Here is an 18,820-nt window from a genome sequence, read left to right as displayed (position 1 = left end):
TATTATACTTCTTTATGTAGTATATAAGACAGTAAGTTTTGTTTTGAGAACTTCTGAGAACTTCTTTTTTCGTACAGGTGGAATTTGAAGTTCATGACTTTTTCTTTGAGAAGAGTCCATCAATAACTGTTCACATGTCTGTAAGGACTGCAGACACGAATGCCCCCAGAGTGTCCTGGAACATGGGTAAACCTCGCTCTGCATTACCTTCTCTAGCACCAAACAGCAAGCAGTCAACCTTAGTAAACTGTCTGCCCCCAAGTGGTCAAACTAAAAAGCAAACAAACTGCTTTTGTACTGCATACAAGCTGGATGTTCAACCAAGACAACTTCTTAATCCTTGTTTGTTTGTTTCTGTCCTCCAGAATCAGCCATGACTTCCTGTCTGAATTATACGTAATTAAGTGTACTTTTTCTAATAACACTCTGTGTTGTAGGTCTCAGCCTGTTAGAGGGTCAATCTCGTCCAATAACGTGGGATCAGCTCCAGATTGTGGATAACGACAACCTGAACACTGTTCGCCTCATCACTGTGGACGGCCTGCAGCATGGACGACTCACTGTCAGAGGTACAGTGACAAACCTTTTTAGTATTTAATAGATTGGATAAGTATTGGCTATATCAGTAATTTAAATTTTTCTAGTTGAAAAGATCATTCTAGATGTCCACATTGCCATTCTTCCTATTCATAGTTATCATTTCAAATATCCATATCATAATTTTTCTAATGAGAAATCACTTTTACCTTTCATGTGAAAAGGTTTTTACATTAGCGATAATTACAATTCATGCTACAATCTACATTTCAGATATCTCCAACTGAATTTAGATGACATTTAATTTCACTTTCAGATGTTTACAGTTTTACTTCTCACTTAAGATATCTTTAATTCCTCTAACTTCAAGATATCTACATCAGTGCAGCCTTCTAAATGATTTTGACCATAAGTCTCAAATGAGCCTCCAAACTATCGAGTTTTCACAATGAAAAGCTCTGTAAAAATCAGATAAAAGTCAGGGAAAGTATGAAGGTATGCAACACGTGTTAATTTATCTATTTATTTATCTTATCTATTTTTATTGTTCCACAAACTCCAAAATTTATCTTTTGATACCACCTCCATGTTTGGAGATTGCAAACCCCAGTGGCGACTGTACTATTTAACGTCACACACCATTCAGCCATATTTTTTTCTTTGATGTCTTTATTATTTAATTGTTTGACTCCAGGTGGAAAAGGCTTCATGTTCACCGTCAGTGACATCAAAGCCGGTGTAGTTCGCTATCACCATGACGACAGTGACTCCACCAAGGATTTCATCATCTTCCGCATCACAGACGGCCCTCATCAAACCCGACACAAGTTCCCCATCAAGATCCTCCCTAAAGATGACAGCCCTCCTTTCCTCATCACCAACATGCTGCTGGAGGTGGCTGAAGGCCAGACGGCTCTGCTCAGAGGCTCCACCCTCCAGGCTTCAGACATGGACTCCAGCGACGACTACATCCTCTATAACATCACACGCCCCCCACAGGCTGGAGAAGTCATGAAAATCCCAGGACCAGGGCTCACAGGTCAGTAAAAAAGACATTGTTTTGTTTTATTTTATCACACAAGGAGGTTTGATTTTATCCTTACCGTATGCTTGGTTTCAGGATATCCTGTCAGCCACTTTCTGCAGAAGGACCTGTCTCAGTCCCGGGTTTACTATCGACACCTTGGGAACGAAGTGTTCGATGACTCTTTTGAGGTGGTGCTGTCTGATTTCCATGAACCTCCAAACCTGTCAGAACCTCAAGTAAGTACCAGAACACATCATTTATAGAAGTATTTAGTGAAGTGAAGGAAACATTACTCTTTCCCCTTTCTAAGATCATAATGGCCTTTAGACAGGCAGACACTGCAGGAGATTAGATATTTTCTATTGAGACTAGTTTTCTCCATACTGGTCTTGAATCTAAATCTGACCTGCTCCCAACTACAATATAAACCCAAAGATCAGAAAGAATCCTCAGCTCTGATGCTGGCATTGCTTGCATGAACTGCTGCTCTGTCTGATATCAAAGTAATGGAAGTAATTCAGAAAATCGCAAAAGTCCTTTCAATTTATTCTTGGAGTGTATTTATATTTTTATGAAAATTTCATGCAAACTCATTCAGCGGGTATGTAAAGTTCCATGTCTGTGAACCTGGCCCACTTTGACATGCAAAAATGTAAAACTGCACCAACAGTGTACAGATTTCAGCGGTTCTGTGCAGGTTTTTACTTGATTCGGTGATCTCTAATGGCGTCTTCAGGTGGTGGTTGTCCACATAGAGCCTGTTCCAGACCAACCACCTAAAGAAGTTCCTGGTTCCAGTCGGTGCCTCGTGATCAAAGAAACGGAAGTGATCCATATAACACGGCAGCAGCTTCACTTTGTAGACCAAGAATCACCGGACAGTGAGCTGACATACACCGTTACGACTCCGCCTTTCTACACTGGTCCTCACAGGTTAGCTCATGCTCATCTTCAGAAGATATGCTGGGGGTGAAAATTCTATCTAAACTATGTAATATTGTGTTGAACAGCAGCAGTCCAGATGCAGGGAGGTTGTTCCTGGTTGACAGCATTCCTAAATTCACCAAAGACTCCAACGCACCAATGCTGAGGCTCTTCACACAAGTAAGTCTATCCATGTCTTAGGAGTGAATTATAAGTTCATATGTTGTCTGCTTACTCAAAATTCATTCATTGTTTTCTGTTTTGTTATTCCCAGCATGCAGTGAACTTCATGAAAGTAGCCTACATGCCTCCAATCATGGATATTGGTCCGTACCCCCAGTATATCCAGTTTGTTCTGTCTGTAACCAACCACCTGGGGAAAACAGTCACCGGGATCTGCTTCAATGTCACCGTGATGCCAGTGGACAACCAGCCTCCGCAGGTGGAAAAGAAAATTGTCTCATTCTTATCTCATTAGGGGATTTCCACTGCAAGAAGTCAAGGCAAGCAAAAACAGACCAGTAATCGGTACTTCCTGTTGGCATTGCAGTTTATAATCTGACCGCTTTGAACTTAATGTTAACTCAAACAGGTTCTAGTTACTAGATGCAAGTACCTGCAGTTCCATGAGCATGTAGGAAATAAAACAATAGAGGTTTGTTGTGTTACCTTAAATGGCGATGTTTGAGAGAAAACTGCTTCTTGAGGCTGGAAAAATGGTTTCCTACCAATTATCATTTGTTTTCTCCAAGTTCTTGAGAATCAGTAAAGTTCAAAACCCACACAGCAGATCTTAAGGGTTGATTACAAGTACCTACCTCACAGTGAGCACTTCTTTCTCCAGCGAAACGACCATAAAGAAGGTCTTCAGGGGTAGTTGTTGTGGTTGGAATAGAAAAGTTCAGACTGCTCTAAAGCAACTCACAAATTCAATGCATGTGGATATGCAGATATATAGGATAGGTGTGCACACATTCTGTTTCAGGTTATCACCAACCCTCTGACTGTAGATGAGGGAGGAGAGTGCTGGCTCGGCCCCGAACACCTGCTGCTGTCGGATGTGGACTCTGTGGAAGACATTCTGAAGGTGGAGCTTCAGAAGGAACCACATCATGGAACACTGCAACTAGGAGGCCTCCCGCTAAAACCAGGCCAGACCTTCACTCTGCAAGACCTGAAAAGCCTTAAAGTTCGGTCAGACTTTCTTCATCGCTTCTTTGTAGGGTCAAAATCAGAGGAAACTAACCATGCAGATATGTCAATAGTTTTTATAGGGGCTTTCTTCTCAGAGGTCTTTGTTGATGTTTGAAAATAGTAACTGACGAGACAATTTTTACGTCTAAGTCACTCTGTTTCGTGGATAATGTTACTATGAATACTGACAGTTTAAAGTTCCAGAAGATGTTGTTCAGTAGTAACAGATTTTGGTCAAACTACCTTGAAATGTAGTCGATCACTAACTACACATTAATGGTCATTTTTGTACTTATTCATTTAATTCATTCAACACAAAAAAACTGCTTTGGATTACTTCAGTATCATCACTGGAAATACTGTATCTCATGCTAAAAAAAAGGATACAGACATAAAATTGGGAGTTCCATAAATATTCTTTTAATCTTGTTAAGCATTCAGCATGTTCAGCATTTACAGTTGGTCAAAGCAAACTGCTGGCAGAAACTTCACATGCATGTTTGTATTCTAGAACAAGCTTAGTTGTTTATGTTGTATTTTCAGTATAAATGAAAATTAATACATACTACTTCATCGTAAATTCAACGTAAATGAACAAAACAAATTTTGTTAGGTTGCTGTAACTAATATTGGGAAACTGAGAGGAACAACTTACTTTGATACAAAGTGTCATGATTTTTTTTTTCAGAATTTTAGAGTTCACGTATGTTAAATATGTAATTCTTGAGAATGTAACTATTACAGGTAATCACACATTATTTCAAACACAATCTGGTGTTATTATGATTACTTATTATTGGTAATCTGATCATGTAGTTCTGTTTATATGTAACCTTACTACCTAATGTAAGAGAAGAAACTCTAATTGTCTTTTACAGAAGCTAAACAGAAATAAAAAGGAAAAAGAAACGTAACAGGAGAGGAAAAAACTGAGTCTGATATTAGAAATATTGAACATGCTTGATGTTACAGGCTAAAAGTCCCAGTGACTGCTCGAGATTGTTTGGAACGTTCTTGGGCACAAAACTAAGGACATTTGTTTTTTTAATTTGAGGAAAGTTTGATTCATCCATCTGAGATTCACATGTCTGACAGAGAAGCACAGCTGAGTGCGATCTGTGTGAAGCTGAAAGGATTAGAATGATGAACAAAAAGGTCTAAATTATTTAGGACCAAGATCGGATCCTTGAGGAATTCCATAGTTTAGTTTGCCCCTTTTTTCAGCAGTCTCCTGAGATAGTTGAGTAAAGTTGTTGTAAAACAGGTTGAATTATTTCACCGTACAAATGTTTATGAGATAAATAACCCTTTGGTTTATTTTTTTCCACACAGATATTATCACGACAGCTCAGAAACTACGGATGACAACATTGAGTTTACTGCAACAGACAACATCAATGCTATCAGTTTTATCCTGCAAGTGAAGGTAGTTTCTGTCATTTAAGAATAATAAACACACAAAAATGAAATATTAATATCTTCATACTGACATACTTGTCATTTCCAGGTAAACCCCATTAATGATGAAGTTCCAGTGGTGGCTGCTGGTTTGAATCCAGTTCTCAATTGTGCAGAGGGACAGGAAATAGTCATCACAGCAGAGTACATTTACGCCACCGATGCTGACAGCGACAACAACAGTCTGGCCTTCCTCATCGCCCGGCAGCCGTATCATGGCGTAGTGCTTCGAAGTGGTGTCGTGATCGATCGCTTCATCCAAGCAGACGTCACCGCGGGGATCATCACCTACAAACACACAGGTAGACGCCCGAGGGTGGTCTAGGATCTACACTACCATTCAAAAGTTTGAGGACACCCAGAAAATTTCATGTTTTCCATGAAAACTCACACTTTTATCCATGTGCTAACATAAATGTACAAGGGGTTTCTAATCATCAATGAGCCTTTCAGCACCATTAGCTAACACAATGTAGCATTAGAACACAGGAGTGATGGTTGCTGGAAATGTTCCTCTGTACCCCTATGGAGATATTCCATTAAAAATCAGCCGTTTTCAGCTAGAATAGACATTGTTTTTCTTTCAAATTTTTTAACGGTAGTTTATATATTATTAGGTTTAGCGGCACTCCAAGCTGATATCGTGGTTTACATGCTAATCAACATAATTACTAATTGAAGTAAACAAAGTTCCAGTTTTTTCAGTTCTTTGAGAGATTAAATTTGTACTTTACTAAGGGGCTGTATGTGGTTTATCGGCTGCTACTGCAGAGACACTGATTTGAGGTGTTTTTAGGTTTTTCACTTTGCATCCAGCCTTTATGCTAAGCTAAGCTAACCACATCCTAACTCCAGTAATGAGATTGGTGTATCTCTTCTAAGAGATAAATTAAATAAGTGTATTTTTTTTTCTGAAGATGTTAAACTACTTTGTTAAAATACATACATTTATCAGTTCAATATACAGACGAATGACAAATTGAAATATAAATAAATGAGTGGAGAAGTACCATGGCTGTAAATATTCCACATATGCGCCCTACATGGTATATTTAAGCAATTAACATCCAATCATTCAAATTGATCTATATGGTGAGAGGAAAAGACCTTCATGACTTAGATAAAGGGTTTGATGTTGGGGCACAGATGGCAGGAGCTTCAGTCACAAATGATGCTCAACTGGCTTCAATAGGCACAATACCTAAAGAGGCATCTATATTCTGATCTGTGGAAAAAATATCAATAAATCAAGTTGGACATTGTGGTCAACAGTGCATGTTGGTACATTAGTGTGATACTGTAAGAAAACACAGATCTCTTCTTCGGGTAACTGGGAATGTCAAAGCAGGATCTAGTTTTAGGAGCCATAGAAGTTAATGAAACTCATTCAGGTGTGCGTATACAGTGAATGCCCTGTGGAACAGAACTATAACATAATAAAGGAGAGGCTGTCTCTAGAAGTGTTTGTGACTGTGGTTTAAGGACTGGAGATTGGACTCACTCCTCGCCATGACACCATCACCTTCGTCATTTCTGATGGAGAGTCGGAGGCCTCAGCTTTATGCTGCAAAGGATGGAATCCCATCAGGACCAGAGGCACAGCTCAGCTACGAGACAGCCTTCCTGTTTACGACCTCCAGATCACAGTGTTTCCTGTCGACAGCCAACCACCGTCTCTGTCAACAGGTCGGCCATTTCTAACTCAACCATCAGTGAACTTTGATTAATAAGGAATACAAATTTACATGAGTTTATATGAATCACAACCAATAGAAACAATGGTAAATCCCTCATTTAAAAATTCTAAAGTTTGATGTTCTACCATCATTTGTCTTCTCGTCTTTGAAGGAGACATCTTTATGGTGGACGAAGGTGGAACCGCCCCAATTACTGCATCTCATTTAAAAGCCTCTGACATGGACACGGTCGTGGATGACCTGGTGGTCAGTTTGATTTCGCCGCCACATTTTGGATATATTGAAAATGTCCTTCCTAGTCCTGGTTTTGAGAAAAGCAACACAGGCATAAGCATAGGTGAGCATTGTGATATACTTATTGTAAGACAGCTGAAGCAAAAATAACGATGGTTTGATGGTTTGTTTGTTTCTGTTCCCCCAGCTTCTTTTTCATACAAAGACATCATGAAGGGTCACATTAACTACGTACAGTCCAGACACCAGAGGATGGAGCCCACAGCCGATCAGTTCATGCTCTGCGTGTCAGACGGCAAACGAAGCTCTGCCAACGTCCCATTTTACATCATTATTAACCCGACAAATGACGAGATCCCAGTGTTTGTGGCTCGCAACATCACAGTAAGTTCTCCTGAAAACCAGATGAGACATTCTCGTTAGTTGTTACTCATCAATTGATTGACTTCCTTGTGTGATGAGGTACAAGAAGGAGAAATGAAGCAGCTGGACTCATCAGTGTTGCATGCGATGGATCTGGACGTCCCCAGGAACGTCCTCGTTTTCAACATCATGAAACCTCCTCGGCATGGCAGCATCATCGACCACACTGATGGAAAACCAATCAGCAAGAGGCGAGATGCAAATCCTCCAACCCCTGTGGTCGACTTTACCATGACCGACCTTATAAATGGTACTTTTTACATGTCAGTACTAAAGCCTATTTCACTAATGACAGATGTTGTTAAGGAAATCCCTTCAGATCATTATTTATACATCGATTATACGCAGTCTTGTTGACATCAGGGGACACAGTAGATCTTTTAGACGCCAGCAAAAGTTTCAGTAGATGAGAAGATTGGTTTTAAGTAGAGACAAGAGGAAATAAGGCTAGCTTAGCATAAAGTACACCTTTCTAAAGTTCAATAGGGAATGTCTGTGTCATCCATTATCTGTATTTATCTGAAACCGATGACTGTGTTTGTGTAGAGACGAACCAGGAGTCAAGTGTTGCACAGTTCCTCCTAGCACTCCTTTTTTCCATTTGTAACTATTGGAGACACTTTTTGTGTGGATAACACAATCTATACCACTAGAAATATCGCATCCCCTCTCTGTAATGAATGAAAGGAAGTTTACTCGGAATGATAAGAAAGACACTAAATTCCAACATGGACAGCATGGCGTAAGAACTTGTTCTAACAGACGATAAGCCTGTTCTCACTGTAACTCTTCCAGCATCTCTAAATCTCACTAATCAGCACCTTCGATTTCATTTATCAGAAAAGAGGAAACTAAACAGTAAAATGTGTTGTAAGGGTTTGCCAATTGCACATTTGGTCAGCTAGTGAAAAGTTTAGTAGGTTTCTGCTCGAGTATGATGACACTGAACTTTAGGAGATACTACCACATCAGCTAACCTAAAAACTACTCGTACAACCTGTGATTCTAATTTTTCTGCTTGTGATTTTTGATGGTGCTGGGAGGTGTGTTTTTTAACATTTGAGCAGAACCAATCTAGCTGTTTCCCTGCCTCCACTAATGCTAAGCTAGGCTAATTTCCTCTTGGTTCTCGGTATAGTCTAAATGTACCTTTAGAGTGCATGTGCTATTTTAAGATTTCACATACTTTACTTATTTATGTGCAAATATGTGTGCATAGTTACACTATCTAAGTGACATTTTGGGTGTTTAACGTCCAAAAAACAATGATAATGCCTGGATTAAAGTGGGTGTTTAAAACACTTGAGAGCATGAAACAATCTGAACTTTCCTTCAAATCACAAGAAATATTAAGATTATGTGACAAATTTGAGTTTCTCTTGAAGTAAAATAAATCTGATGTAACTACTGAAGAAATATTGATGTGCATCTTTAATTTAAAACGCCCTGCGATCAATACGTCAAATCAACCCGTATCATCATCGTCCCTCAGGCATGGAGGTGATGTACATGCACGATGACTCTGAGAACATGGAGGACAGTTTTACCATCCGGCTGACCGACGGCAGGCACCAGCTGCACAGACAGGTGATGGTTAAAGTGCAGCCAGTGAATGACGAAGAGCCTCAAGTCATCAGGTAAGAGCGTCTTCATCAGAGCTCCTGTTGACAGTTAGTCATCACTGGACTGATTGTAGGAAAGAAAAGTGACCCTTGTGCCGATCCTCTGGTCTACAGGAACAACGGACTGGAGGTGGAGCCAGGAGAAGCCAGACTTATATCCAGCGTCACGTTGTTTGCAGTGGACATTGACAACCCTGCTTCAGAAGTCTTGTACATATTCGACAGTGTTCCAACCCAAGGAGTCCTTCAGCTTAAGGTTGGCGCAGTGCCATGAGGTCGTTAAACCAACTTTTGATATCATGTCCCTTATTAGTTTAGTTGTGTTAAATAATTGTACCCAATTATATTTAAAGTTAATTCACATCTTTTGCTCATTTACAGTCAGTTTACAGAGACTTATGACCAAATCTATTGCTCCCATCAGTTCTACAGGGCTTTTTAGTCCCTTTTGGTTTATTGTTTTGGTTTTCAGACCTGCCTCTTTGCCATCTACAGCCTGACAACCATAGTGGAGCATTTAACAACGAGCAGCTTAGAGCCAAATGTATTTCAAAGGCGTTGGTGGAGACCAAAACTGAGCAAAATATTCAACTAATATTCATCTGACTGGCACAAACATGGCTCCAAATATATGGAAGCATTGCTTTGTCTGCTGGAAGAATAAACACTTAACCTATTTGTAAAGTGTCGTAAATGTTGTGCCGCCCCCAAGTGGCCTAAAAAATAATTAACTAGATGGTTGGGATGTGAATAAACTCAACCTTTATAGTGTTGTCTAATCATTAAAGAGTTTATTATTAAGGATTTTTCAGATTGTCTTTGGCATGTCTTCTGTATTTCCCATTAAAACGATAGTCTTCCTCTTATGGATAAATCAGAGCAGGGGTGTCCAACATGCGGCCCGCGGACCAAAACCGGCCCTCCACTTTGTTGTGTTTTTGTCTGACTTGTGTCATATTGATCATAAAGTAAAATACTACATTGTTCAGATCCAGATAACTATTGATCCAGATTGTTATTTATTGGTTATTTTGCTGTGATTTTACTGGTCTGGCCCACTTTAGGTCAAATTGGGCTGATTGTGGCCCCTGAACTAAAATGAGTTTGACACCATTATATTACAGGGACACACTATCTATACAGTTGTTTAGCTTTTCTTGTGTCAAACTGAGGAATCTGATTAGACATGCTGAAGCCAGTAATTTATTTAGTTTGCATCTGGGCGTCACTGTGCTGTACCATCTCCCTTATCTTAGTTAGGAATCACTGTTCACACTGAGATGATTACAGGGAGACGCTGAGCTCTAACTGTGACCGATTCTGTCTCAGGAAAGTCAGACCTGGGTGACGCTGTCGGCGGGGAGAAACTGCACCCAGGAAATGGTGGACATGAACCTTCTGCGCTACGTACACACAGGCGTGGGCGATGCTAAAACACAGGACTTCTTTGTGTTCCACTTGCTGGATGGAAAGAATCAATCCCCGCCACAGCACTTCCAGATCTCTGTGAAGGATCTAGAAAAAGGTAGTGCAATTTAGTCTTTAAATATGTTTAGATGAAGTTTCCTACTTGTGATGTCCTCATGACTGCCAGGTCATATGGCCAACATTTTCCCTGTTTAGAAAAATGTTATAAGTCAGAATGGAACAAGTCTGATCCAACTTCCAGTTTAAAGGATCTGCTGCTCAGGTCTTGGTACCTCAAGGCACCTTCATATGCCTTTGTAAAGCAGTTTTAGTGGAATCCAAAAGACAACAAGATAAGAAGTCTAATGATTTGGCCAGTCAATAAGAAATAAGGGTTTACTGGTTTGTGGTTTTCAGGAAACATCGCCATCATTGTGAAGCCGGTGAGCGTCAGCCGAGGCGATCGCTTAGTTCTCACCACAGATGTGCTGCTGGCAACAGATGGAACAGACAAACCAGAGGAGCTTCTGTATGTCATCACCAACCCACCTGCTCACGGACACGTAGAGTACGTCAAACATCCCAGTCTGGTCATCTCCACCTTCAGCCAGATGGACGTAGCGGCCAACCTCGTGGCATACGTCCACGACAACCGAGCCAGCACGCCCAAAGAGACCTTTCAGTGAGTCCAAGAAGCCATCCATTGCAGCTTGGGTGACTTGTGTATCTAGAGAATTTGTATACAGGGGGTCCTCAGTTTACGACGCCCTCGACCTACAGCGTTTCATCGTTACGTCGGAATTGGTTATGTGGAACTAGTTGCCGAGCAGAACGGATAAATACATCATCACGTGGCGCAATGAGACGGTTTTGTTTCCATTCTCTGGTTGTACTCCACCTTGAATCCAAGGTGCTACATTCACTAACTTTTTGTCCGTCATTATGGCTCCCAGCGTAAGTCAGACTCTACTGATGCTTGGAAGAAAAGGAGAGCCATGGAAGTGAAATTAGACAGAATAAAATGCTGGGAACAGAAACACTGACCAACATGGGTCAAGTTGTAAAAACAGGTCAGCATATTGTAGTGACCTTCTGTGATGAATGAGTGAGACTTTATCTGGTTCTCTGCTGGTTTATTGAACCTTCACACAGGATACTGTGGGCCGTAGCCAACACCAGAAGAACTAGAAAAACCCCATAACTTAGCTCCAGAATTAGCTGCCATTCCCAGCTCTCTCTTACTCGAGACACACTACTGCTGACTCTAAACATGGCACGTTCACTGACATTAGGCAAATCTGAAACTGAACAATAAACATTGAAACCTCAACATCAACAACAACATCACTTTGTTACATTATTCTGTTATCTTCTTGTAAAATGACTCATACATGCATGAAAGCCATTGATTTTCATGACTTTTCTGAAGAACTGATCGATATCGTCATGCACGTAACGGCTTTGTTTACATTTCCGTAGGATTGAAACTCCGAGTAAGTCGAGGACCCCCTGTGCATAACAAAAAGTATCAAAAGAAGCCACAAATCACTCAAAATAATGAGCTGTTTTGGTCACATTCCTTCCAGATCATCTCTCCTTCTCTTTCAGCCGTCCCTCAGACCACCACTTCACTGTTGCTAATGCTATTTAGCCGCTTTTCCCTTTAGTTAATTTGGACATCCAGATTCCTTCAAATGTGATACTCATTTAAAATTGAATGGTTCTCACTGGTAATCAGTTTACCCTTGTTTCCAGCTCTTAGTGGTTACACAACTAATGTTCCAAGCTTTTTTCCAATGCTTGGCTTCTGCTGTTTTTCCCTACAATTTAATACTGGGGTGATAAATTAGAATGGCAAACTACATCATCATGGATGTCGAATCCACTTAAACCACAATTTAAAGCCAATCAGAATCCACGCCTAAAGCATCAACTAAAGATATCCACCTTCTATGACTGCATTGTGCATCAACCTGTAATGACTGTAATAAACCTGTCATTTCTAATCTAGTTTTTACATTGATCGCATCAGGCCACATCACCTAACATCCTATCTTTGCGTGGTTTGGCAGGTTTGTTGTGAGTAATGGTAAAACCAGCCGGAATGGAAGCTTTGAGATTGGGGTGGAAATGGTGGATTGCGTCCTGCCGTCTCTGACCTCCAACAAAGGCCTCACAGTTCCCCAAGGTTCCTCCATGATCCTGGGTCCTGACTCCCTGTCCATGTCTGACCCTGACACTCCACCCAAAGACCTGACTTTTGTCCTCCTGCAGTCTCCACAGTATGGCAAGCTGGTTTTAGCTGGTACCACACTGACCACCGGTTCAAACTTCACCCAGACAGACGTTCAGCAGTTAGAGGTGGCATATAAACATGACGGGGGGCCGTCGCAGATCGACCGATTCGCCTTCACTGCTTCTGACAGCACCAACCGAGGTTTCCTGTTGGACGGGCGGCTACATACAGAACCTGTGTTCTTCACCATTCAGGTAGGTATTAAAAGCTGTATTCTGTAAATTGTTGAGGCTTGCTGGTTCTGTCAAAACTCTTCTAGAAACCTAAGAGAAAACGGTCTAATTGCAAGACTTGCATGTAGCGATCCTCTGTTCGTGAGCCAATGTGAAGAAAATAAGATCATTAAATGTCTTTTTTCCGCAGAGGAACTTTATTCAACAAAATTTAGCCATCTTTACAGAGGTTTTCTGCACAGGAAGTGAATCTAAATAGATTGTGCCAAACAATACATTAGCCTTAGCATGTCTTAGCACCAAAAGATGCTACAAGTCTAATCTGACCAAGTGAAGTCTGGGTACTGAACTGAACTTTATAATGTAACCAAACTTTTGTTGCATCTTTGTTGCATTTCTCTCACATCCAACATTTTGTCTAGAACTAGAACTGAGTTTATTGTCTGATAAATCCCAGACCTTGAAAGACGTTTTAGTTACGAGGTAGTTGTTCTATTCACATAGGCATGGTCAGAATGTTTTGGCTCAGGAGTCTAAGTGACTTAATTCAAATTAATCTTTTTAAAATGCATTTTTTGGGAAGGAACTGCAGTGAAAAATTGGATGCATGTCTCTTCTTGGAGCTTTTCTTGTTTAATATTGGTTCACAGATCCGGATTCGCCACATATAAGGTCTTCAAGGTGTTATTTCTTCCCACTGGCTGAAGATACTGTTTTCTCTGTAAGGTATCTGGTTGGTGACTCCTACCTTATCCAGCTGTACGTACTTTCAGATCAAGCCTTTGGATAAGTCGTCTCCTGAGGTTGTGAAGCTGGTCCCACTTTGGAAAGCAGAACTTTTAGCAGACGGTCGATACGGCATCTTCCTGTCATCTCGAGACCTGAAGGCTCAAGACAGCGACAGCAGAGAAGACGAGCTCATGTTCTTCATCACTCGTCCGCCCTATTTTGGTTACCTGGAAAACATTACCACAGGTTTGGAGAGCTTATCTACGTTTCGATCAGGTTAGCATAGCATGACAAAAAATAATCATCTTCTTTGCTCTTCCCAGGTGGTTTTGTGCCGCAGCGCTTCTCCCAGTCGGAGCTGAACAGAAGAACTATTGTTTACATCGTCAATCCAGACAGGGAGTCTCTCTCAGACAGCCTGGAGTTCACAGTGTCTGATCCTCTGGGTAACACTGGGCCTCCTCACATGTAAGAAGAACAACAACACACTGGTTTTGTCGTGACACATTAACCTAACAGCTTAGTCTTTACCATGCCTGACCTTGTTTTTACAGACTTGAGTTCAGGTGGTCCAGTGTGGAGCTTTCTCAGGCGGAGTCCTCTGCATGTGAGCAGCAGGGAAGCATCTCACTGGACATCATACGGAAGGGGAACCTGGCGGAATCGTCGTATATAACCGTCAAGGTCTGCAAGAGATGTTAAAGCTTCTCAGTGCTCCAAAGAAGCCTTAAACTGTAGAAATCTTGAGCTGTAATATTGACAGATTCATCATAGACCTGATAGTTAATCTATATCCAGCTGGTTTTAGCACGTTTCCTCGTTGTGTTTCATTTTCTAGGTAAAGGAGGGGACTGCAACCGCTGGAAAAGATTTCCTCTTAAACCCTTCTTCCCTGATTCAGTTTGATCCAGGTATGTACTCATTACAGAGAGACGTTGTGTGATGTTTTAAGAATTTCAAGGGAGGATTGTGTTGTCAGTTGGTGTTAGTACTTCGTAAAATAACCGTGATGATGCAGTTGTGTGAGTATTCAGACTTAGAAAAGTATCGTAGAAGTGCAGGAATGACTCTTGTATTCCAGTTTCATTGAGATCAGTTGGCTTAATACCAATAAAGGTCATCAAAAGTAATGCCAGAGCTTAGTAATGGCTTCATTATGCTCCACAGGGCTTCAAAATATGAATGTAAACTCCCATCAATTCATCATATACCTCAGTTTTATTGTCATGTTTTTGTATTTTCTCAAATGAAATGCATAAAGTGATATATATTTTTGAAAAATGTGAAGACGTCTCAGTCAAAGCACTCTAATGCTGCACCACACATTAAGCAACACATCACCATGTCCATGTAGGAGTGTCAAAGCGGATCTGGCAAACTGAGATCATCCAGGATCACCTCGAGGAGGCCGAGGAGACGTTTGAAGTGCTGCTGGTTTCCCCTGAAAACACAGTGATTGGAATCATCAACAACGCCCAACTCACTATCAGGGACTCAGGAAGAGGTGAAAAAAAAAGTGTTTTTTTTGGTGCAAAAGATGCTGGAAGATATCAACCATTCTGTTAAAACTCCAACACTACAGGGCAGTGCCAGCTAAACCAGGATCGGGATGCTCCTGTTCTTGGAGGGAAGGAGATCCGGTTAGATACGTATCCCCAACATGGATCCATCCAGCTGGAGAAACTTCCTCTTGGGACAGAATCAGTCATCTGGAGCCGTGGAGACAGCATCCCTAAACCAGGAGGGAGTATCCCAAAAAAGAAAATCAGAGTGTCGGGCAATCCAAAATCAGTAAGCCACAAAAACAGTTTTCCATCTTGCTCTGGCTTAGCTTCATCAGCTTTATGACTTTCTATAATCTGCTGCTCTCTGTTTTCTGCTTCAGGTTGCTCCTTCATCAGTTTTCCACAACGGAACAGACATAGTTTACACAGTAAGTAGCAACAGCAGCTGACACCAACCAGAAGATATCTCAGATTATAGGCTCAACATTCCCCCATCCGTTCCAGTATCACGGCATCATGCAAATGCAAGTGGAAGACGACACCTCGACATCCAGGAGGGGCAGGAAGGCGAACATCCAGGTGGTCAGCAGGCGGATGCAGCATCAGCAGGCGGCAGCGGCGATCACGAAGCTAAAGTCGGATCCTCAAAGAAAGACCTCAAAAGCTCAGAAAACGGGACTGGATGAAGGACACGTGAGTGCAAATGTTGTGGACTTTGGAAAACTTGTTGAGCCAGCAGAGAGGAATTAACCTTTGCGTTTTTAAACTCCTTAGCCTCATAATCAGAATACCAGTCCGTTTTGCTTCTTCAGTCCTTTAACTTTTGGGGAAGCGGTGCTTATTTTAGATGCAATGGAAACTGCAGGAGTGATTGTGGGGACCAGTTAGGTTTTAATGACGATTAAATGAATGCTAATCAGTGTTTCCCAAACCTTATTACTCCACCAAGGAATGCGGTGGCGATATGTGACGATTGGTGTTGGTTTGTCTGTCCATCTGTCTGTCAGCAACATTATGCAAAAACAGACCTGATTTGGATGAAATTTTCAGGCAAGGTCAGAAATGACACAAGGACCAAGTGATTAGATTTTGGCAGTGATGCAGCTTTTAGTCTGGATCCACAAATTTCTTAAAGATTTCTGTATCATTGTGAGATTGCAGCACGGCGTCACTGTAACCATGTACTTGACTATTTTGAATGATTTGGGCAATTTTTTCATCATTTAAGCCAAGTTTAAAATAATCTTAAGTCAATTCTGAATATTTTGCGATTATTTCAGGCACTAAATTTATTTTGATGGGAACTTCTGTGCCCTACAGACTAAAGCTAACAGCCCCGTCCACAAACCCTGTGTACCAGAACTGATGGGTCTCCTGCATTTCAACCAAACCACCAATCAGCTTTTTCACTGCAACGGCGTCTCCTGGAAGCCCTGGGCACCGACTGATCGGGTAATTTAGTTTAACAACGTGTCTCTTTTTGCTGTTGTGGGTTGATAACAGCGATCTCTGTTTGTCCTGATTCAAAAGTTGTCGTATTTAAAGGAGCCAAAAGGGTTCAGATTATTAATACTAACCGCTAAAACAGTGGATCTCGGAAAGAACCATGCAGAACTCCTTAAGGATTGAAGAGAGGTCTTTTGACAGAACATCGATAATTTTTTGATTTAACGCCAACATTTCTTCCCATTTCTTCACATTTCCTCTTGAATCCTAGATGGTGAGCGCTCAGATGTGTCCTCAGGGCTGGACTTTCCATGGCGGTCGATGCTACATCCTCAGTACTGAACATAAAGCTTCATGGAGCGCAGCTAACAGGGCCTGCAAGGAAAGGTACAATAAACTCAAACTGTGAATACTGGACAAAGAAATGCTGAGACAGGAAGCCTAGATATACATTCTTCTGATTTGTTCTCTAATTTACCCTTTTAAAAGGCAACACAACTGTTTATTATTGTTATTATTTCAGATATAAAGGCACTCTGGCCAGCGTTCTCTCTAAAGTGGACATGGACTGGCTGTGGGACTTCAGTGAAAGAAAACCATTCTGGATAGGTGAGTATTTGAGTTTAAAGAAGATTTAAACCCTCCTGTCGTCCTGCGGGTCAAAATTGACCTGGTTTAAAATTTGAAAATTTGGAAAAAAATGTTTTCACAGTGAAACTTCTGATGTCCACATTTTCAACATTTTTTAGAATTTTTCAATATTTTTGTGGAAAAAAATATTTCTTAAGAACATTCACATAAAAATCAACCAAATCCAGCGAATTTCACTGGATTTTGGTTGATTTTTTGTGAATGTTCTTAAAGAAAATATCAGAAGTTTTACTGATATGTATGGAATCGCTTTTTCATTTTTTTGAAAATTTTTATTCATTTTTTGAAAATATTTACAAGAATTTTCTTGCAAAATTTGGGGAATCTTTTTAAAAAAAACTTTCAAGGGAAACTTTTAAGGAATTATTGGAATTTTCTTCTTAAAGGTTTTGCAAATTTTCAGAAATTTGGGTAAATTTTTGCTGAATTTTGGATTTTTTTCAGTCAAGGAAACAATATTTTTTGGTGCCTGTAAATGAGGACAACAGGAGGGTTTAGTAATGGATTACATTTTTAGGGAATGTCCCACATTAATGAGCTGCATCATCGTGTCAGAACTGATCTGGATTATTTCTAAACCAATTAAAAAAGGGCTCCATAAATTTAACTTTAAATGAAACGGCTTTTATTGTGCCGCCTCAGGCCTGAACGACAGGGAGGGTCGAGGTCAGTGGGAGTGGACGGGAGGCGAGCCGGTCGTCTTCACCAACTGGAGGAAGACGGCTCCACGGTCCAAAACGAAGGGCGGCAGGAAGTGCGTCCTGGTGTGGAGACGAGCAAAGTGGCACATCAGGGACTGCAAGACTAGCAGAGGCCATGGCTTTGTGTGTTCAGCAAAAACCTGAATTCCTCTGTGTTGTTTCAGACCAGGAAGGACTGATCTTTGGGACGCTTTCACTGCAGCAACACACCACTTTCTGGGAAATGTTTCTGGGATTCATAATGAAATGTGTGAGAGTTGCGATGCTCAGCGACCTCAGTGACCTCGTTTACACTGCATTTATTCTAATTAACCAGTATTGTTACATATGTAAAGCTCTTTTTTTTTTTTATTTAGTGTCTTTCAGAATAACAGGTGTTTCCAAATGTGTGAGGCTCGTTATTTTAACTTATATTGTGCTAATATTGTACATATTCTTAAATTAATTTCTGTTTAATCAAGTTAACCACATCCCAACTGTGTCAAAATATAATGAAAACCTCTAGTTGTACTCAAATTATTGGACATTTGGAGGCAGAAAGGGAAGATGCACAATGTACAGCGGGGGTTAGCAGCCAATTTTTGGTTCCTTTAAGCGGCCAATCCGACCACGGACTGAATTTAATTCCACTTTCTTTTCACTTTTTCTACAAATCCTTGCCTTTGTAAAGAGTAAAAGTAGGCTTTATCTCTTTAATTCCATTCATGTAAGTGTTTTTTTTTTTTGGTCATGTAAACAGAAAATGCTTCAAACTAAAGTGGAAATCGTGAAATAAAAGTTGTAAATTAAGCTCTGT

The 18,820-nt window shown here is 40.7% G+C and overlaps 1 protein-coding gene across 7 annotated transcripts in view; it reads left to right on the top strand.

Moving 5' to 3' along the window:
• The window catches only part of frem1a (Fras1 related extracellular matrix 1a), a 31,351-nt gene extending 12,538 nt beyond the window's left edge, over positions 1 to 18,813 (top strand). For 2 of the 7 annotated variants that reach the window (XM_022203473.2, XM_022203474.2), the window contains exons 8-38: positions 78 to 186; positions 438 to 569; positions 1,232 to 1,576; positions 1,658 to 1,800; positions 2,301 to 2,497; positions 2,575 to 2,668; positions 2,763 to 2,930; positions 3,474 to 3,682; positions 5,015 to 5,108; positions 5,190 to 5,442; positions 6,623 to 6,826; positions 6,989 to 7,174; positions 7,259 to 7,455; positions 7,534 to 7,744; positions 8,987 to 9,131; positions 9,231 to 9,372; positions 10,446 to 10,641; positions 10,941 to 11,205; positions 12,596 to 13,013; positions 13,766 to 13,967; positions 14,045 to 14,189; positions 14,276 to 14,405; positions 14,560 to 14,632; positions 15,076 to 15,225; positions 15,304 to 15,512; positions 15,607 to 15,654; positions 15,731 to 15,919; positions 16,547 to 16,678; positions 16,944 to 17,059; positions 17,196 to 17,281; positions 17,966 to 18,813. In XM_022203473.2, coding sequence (XP_022059165.2) covers positions 78 to 186; positions 438 to 569; positions 1,232 to 1,576; positions 1,658 to 1,800; positions 2,301 to 2,497; positions 2,575 to 2,668; positions 2,763 to 2,930; positions 3,474 to 3,682; positions 5,015 to 5,108; positions 5,190 to 5,442; positions 6,623 to 6,826; positions 6,989 to 7,174; positions 7,259 to 7,455; positions 7,534 to 7,744; positions 8,987 to 9,131; positions 9,231 to 9,372; positions 10,446 to 10,641; positions 10,941 to 11,205; positions 12,596 to 13,013; positions 13,766 to 13,967; positions 14,045 to 14,189; positions 14,276 to 14,405; positions 14,560 to 14,632; positions 15,076 to 15,225; positions 15,304 to 15,512; positions 15,607 to 15,654; positions 15,731 to 15,919; positions 16,547 to 16,678; positions 16,944 to 17,059; positions 17,196 to 17,281; positions 17,966 to 18,168 — 5,391 coding nt within the window. In that variant the 3' untranslated portion in view covers positions 18,169 to 18,813. Of the gene's footprint in view, positions 1 to 77; positions 187 to 437; positions 570 to 1,231; positions 1,577 to 1,657; positions 1,801 to 2,300; positions 2,498 to 2,574; positions 2,669 to 2,762; positions 2,931 to 3,473; positions 3,683 to 5,014; positions 5,149 to 5,189; positions 5,443 to 6,622; positions 6,827 to 6,988; positions 7,175 to 7,258; positions 7,456 to 7,533; positions 7,745 to 8,986; positions 9,132 to 9,230; positions 9,373 to 10,445; positions 10,642 to 10,940; positions 11,206 to 12,595; positions 13,014 to 13,765; positions 13,968 to 14,044; positions 14,190 to 14,275; positions 14,406 to 14,559; positions 14,633 to 15,075; positions 15,513 to 15,606; positions 15,655 to 15,730; positions 15,920 to 16,546; positions 16,679 to 16,943; positions 17,060 to 17,195; positions 17,282 to 17,965 lie in introns of those variants that run through there. The other 5 variants (XM_051943636.1, XM_051943637.1, XR_007939654.1 and 2 more) reach the window with 5 other exon arrangements.
• Positions 18,814 to 18,820: the final 7 nt, after the last annotated feature.

Source organism: Acanthochromis polyacanthus, chromosome 23, assembly GCF_021347895.1.
Source record: "Acanthochromis polyacanthus isolate Apoly-LR-REF ecotype Palm Island chromosome 23, KAUST_Apoly_ChrSc, whole genome shotgun sequence".
NCBI lineage: Eukaryota > Metazoa > Chordata > Actinopteri > Pomacentridae > Acanthochromis > Acanthochromis polyacanthus.
This window is presented reverse-complemented; position numbering and strand designations above follow the sequence as displayed.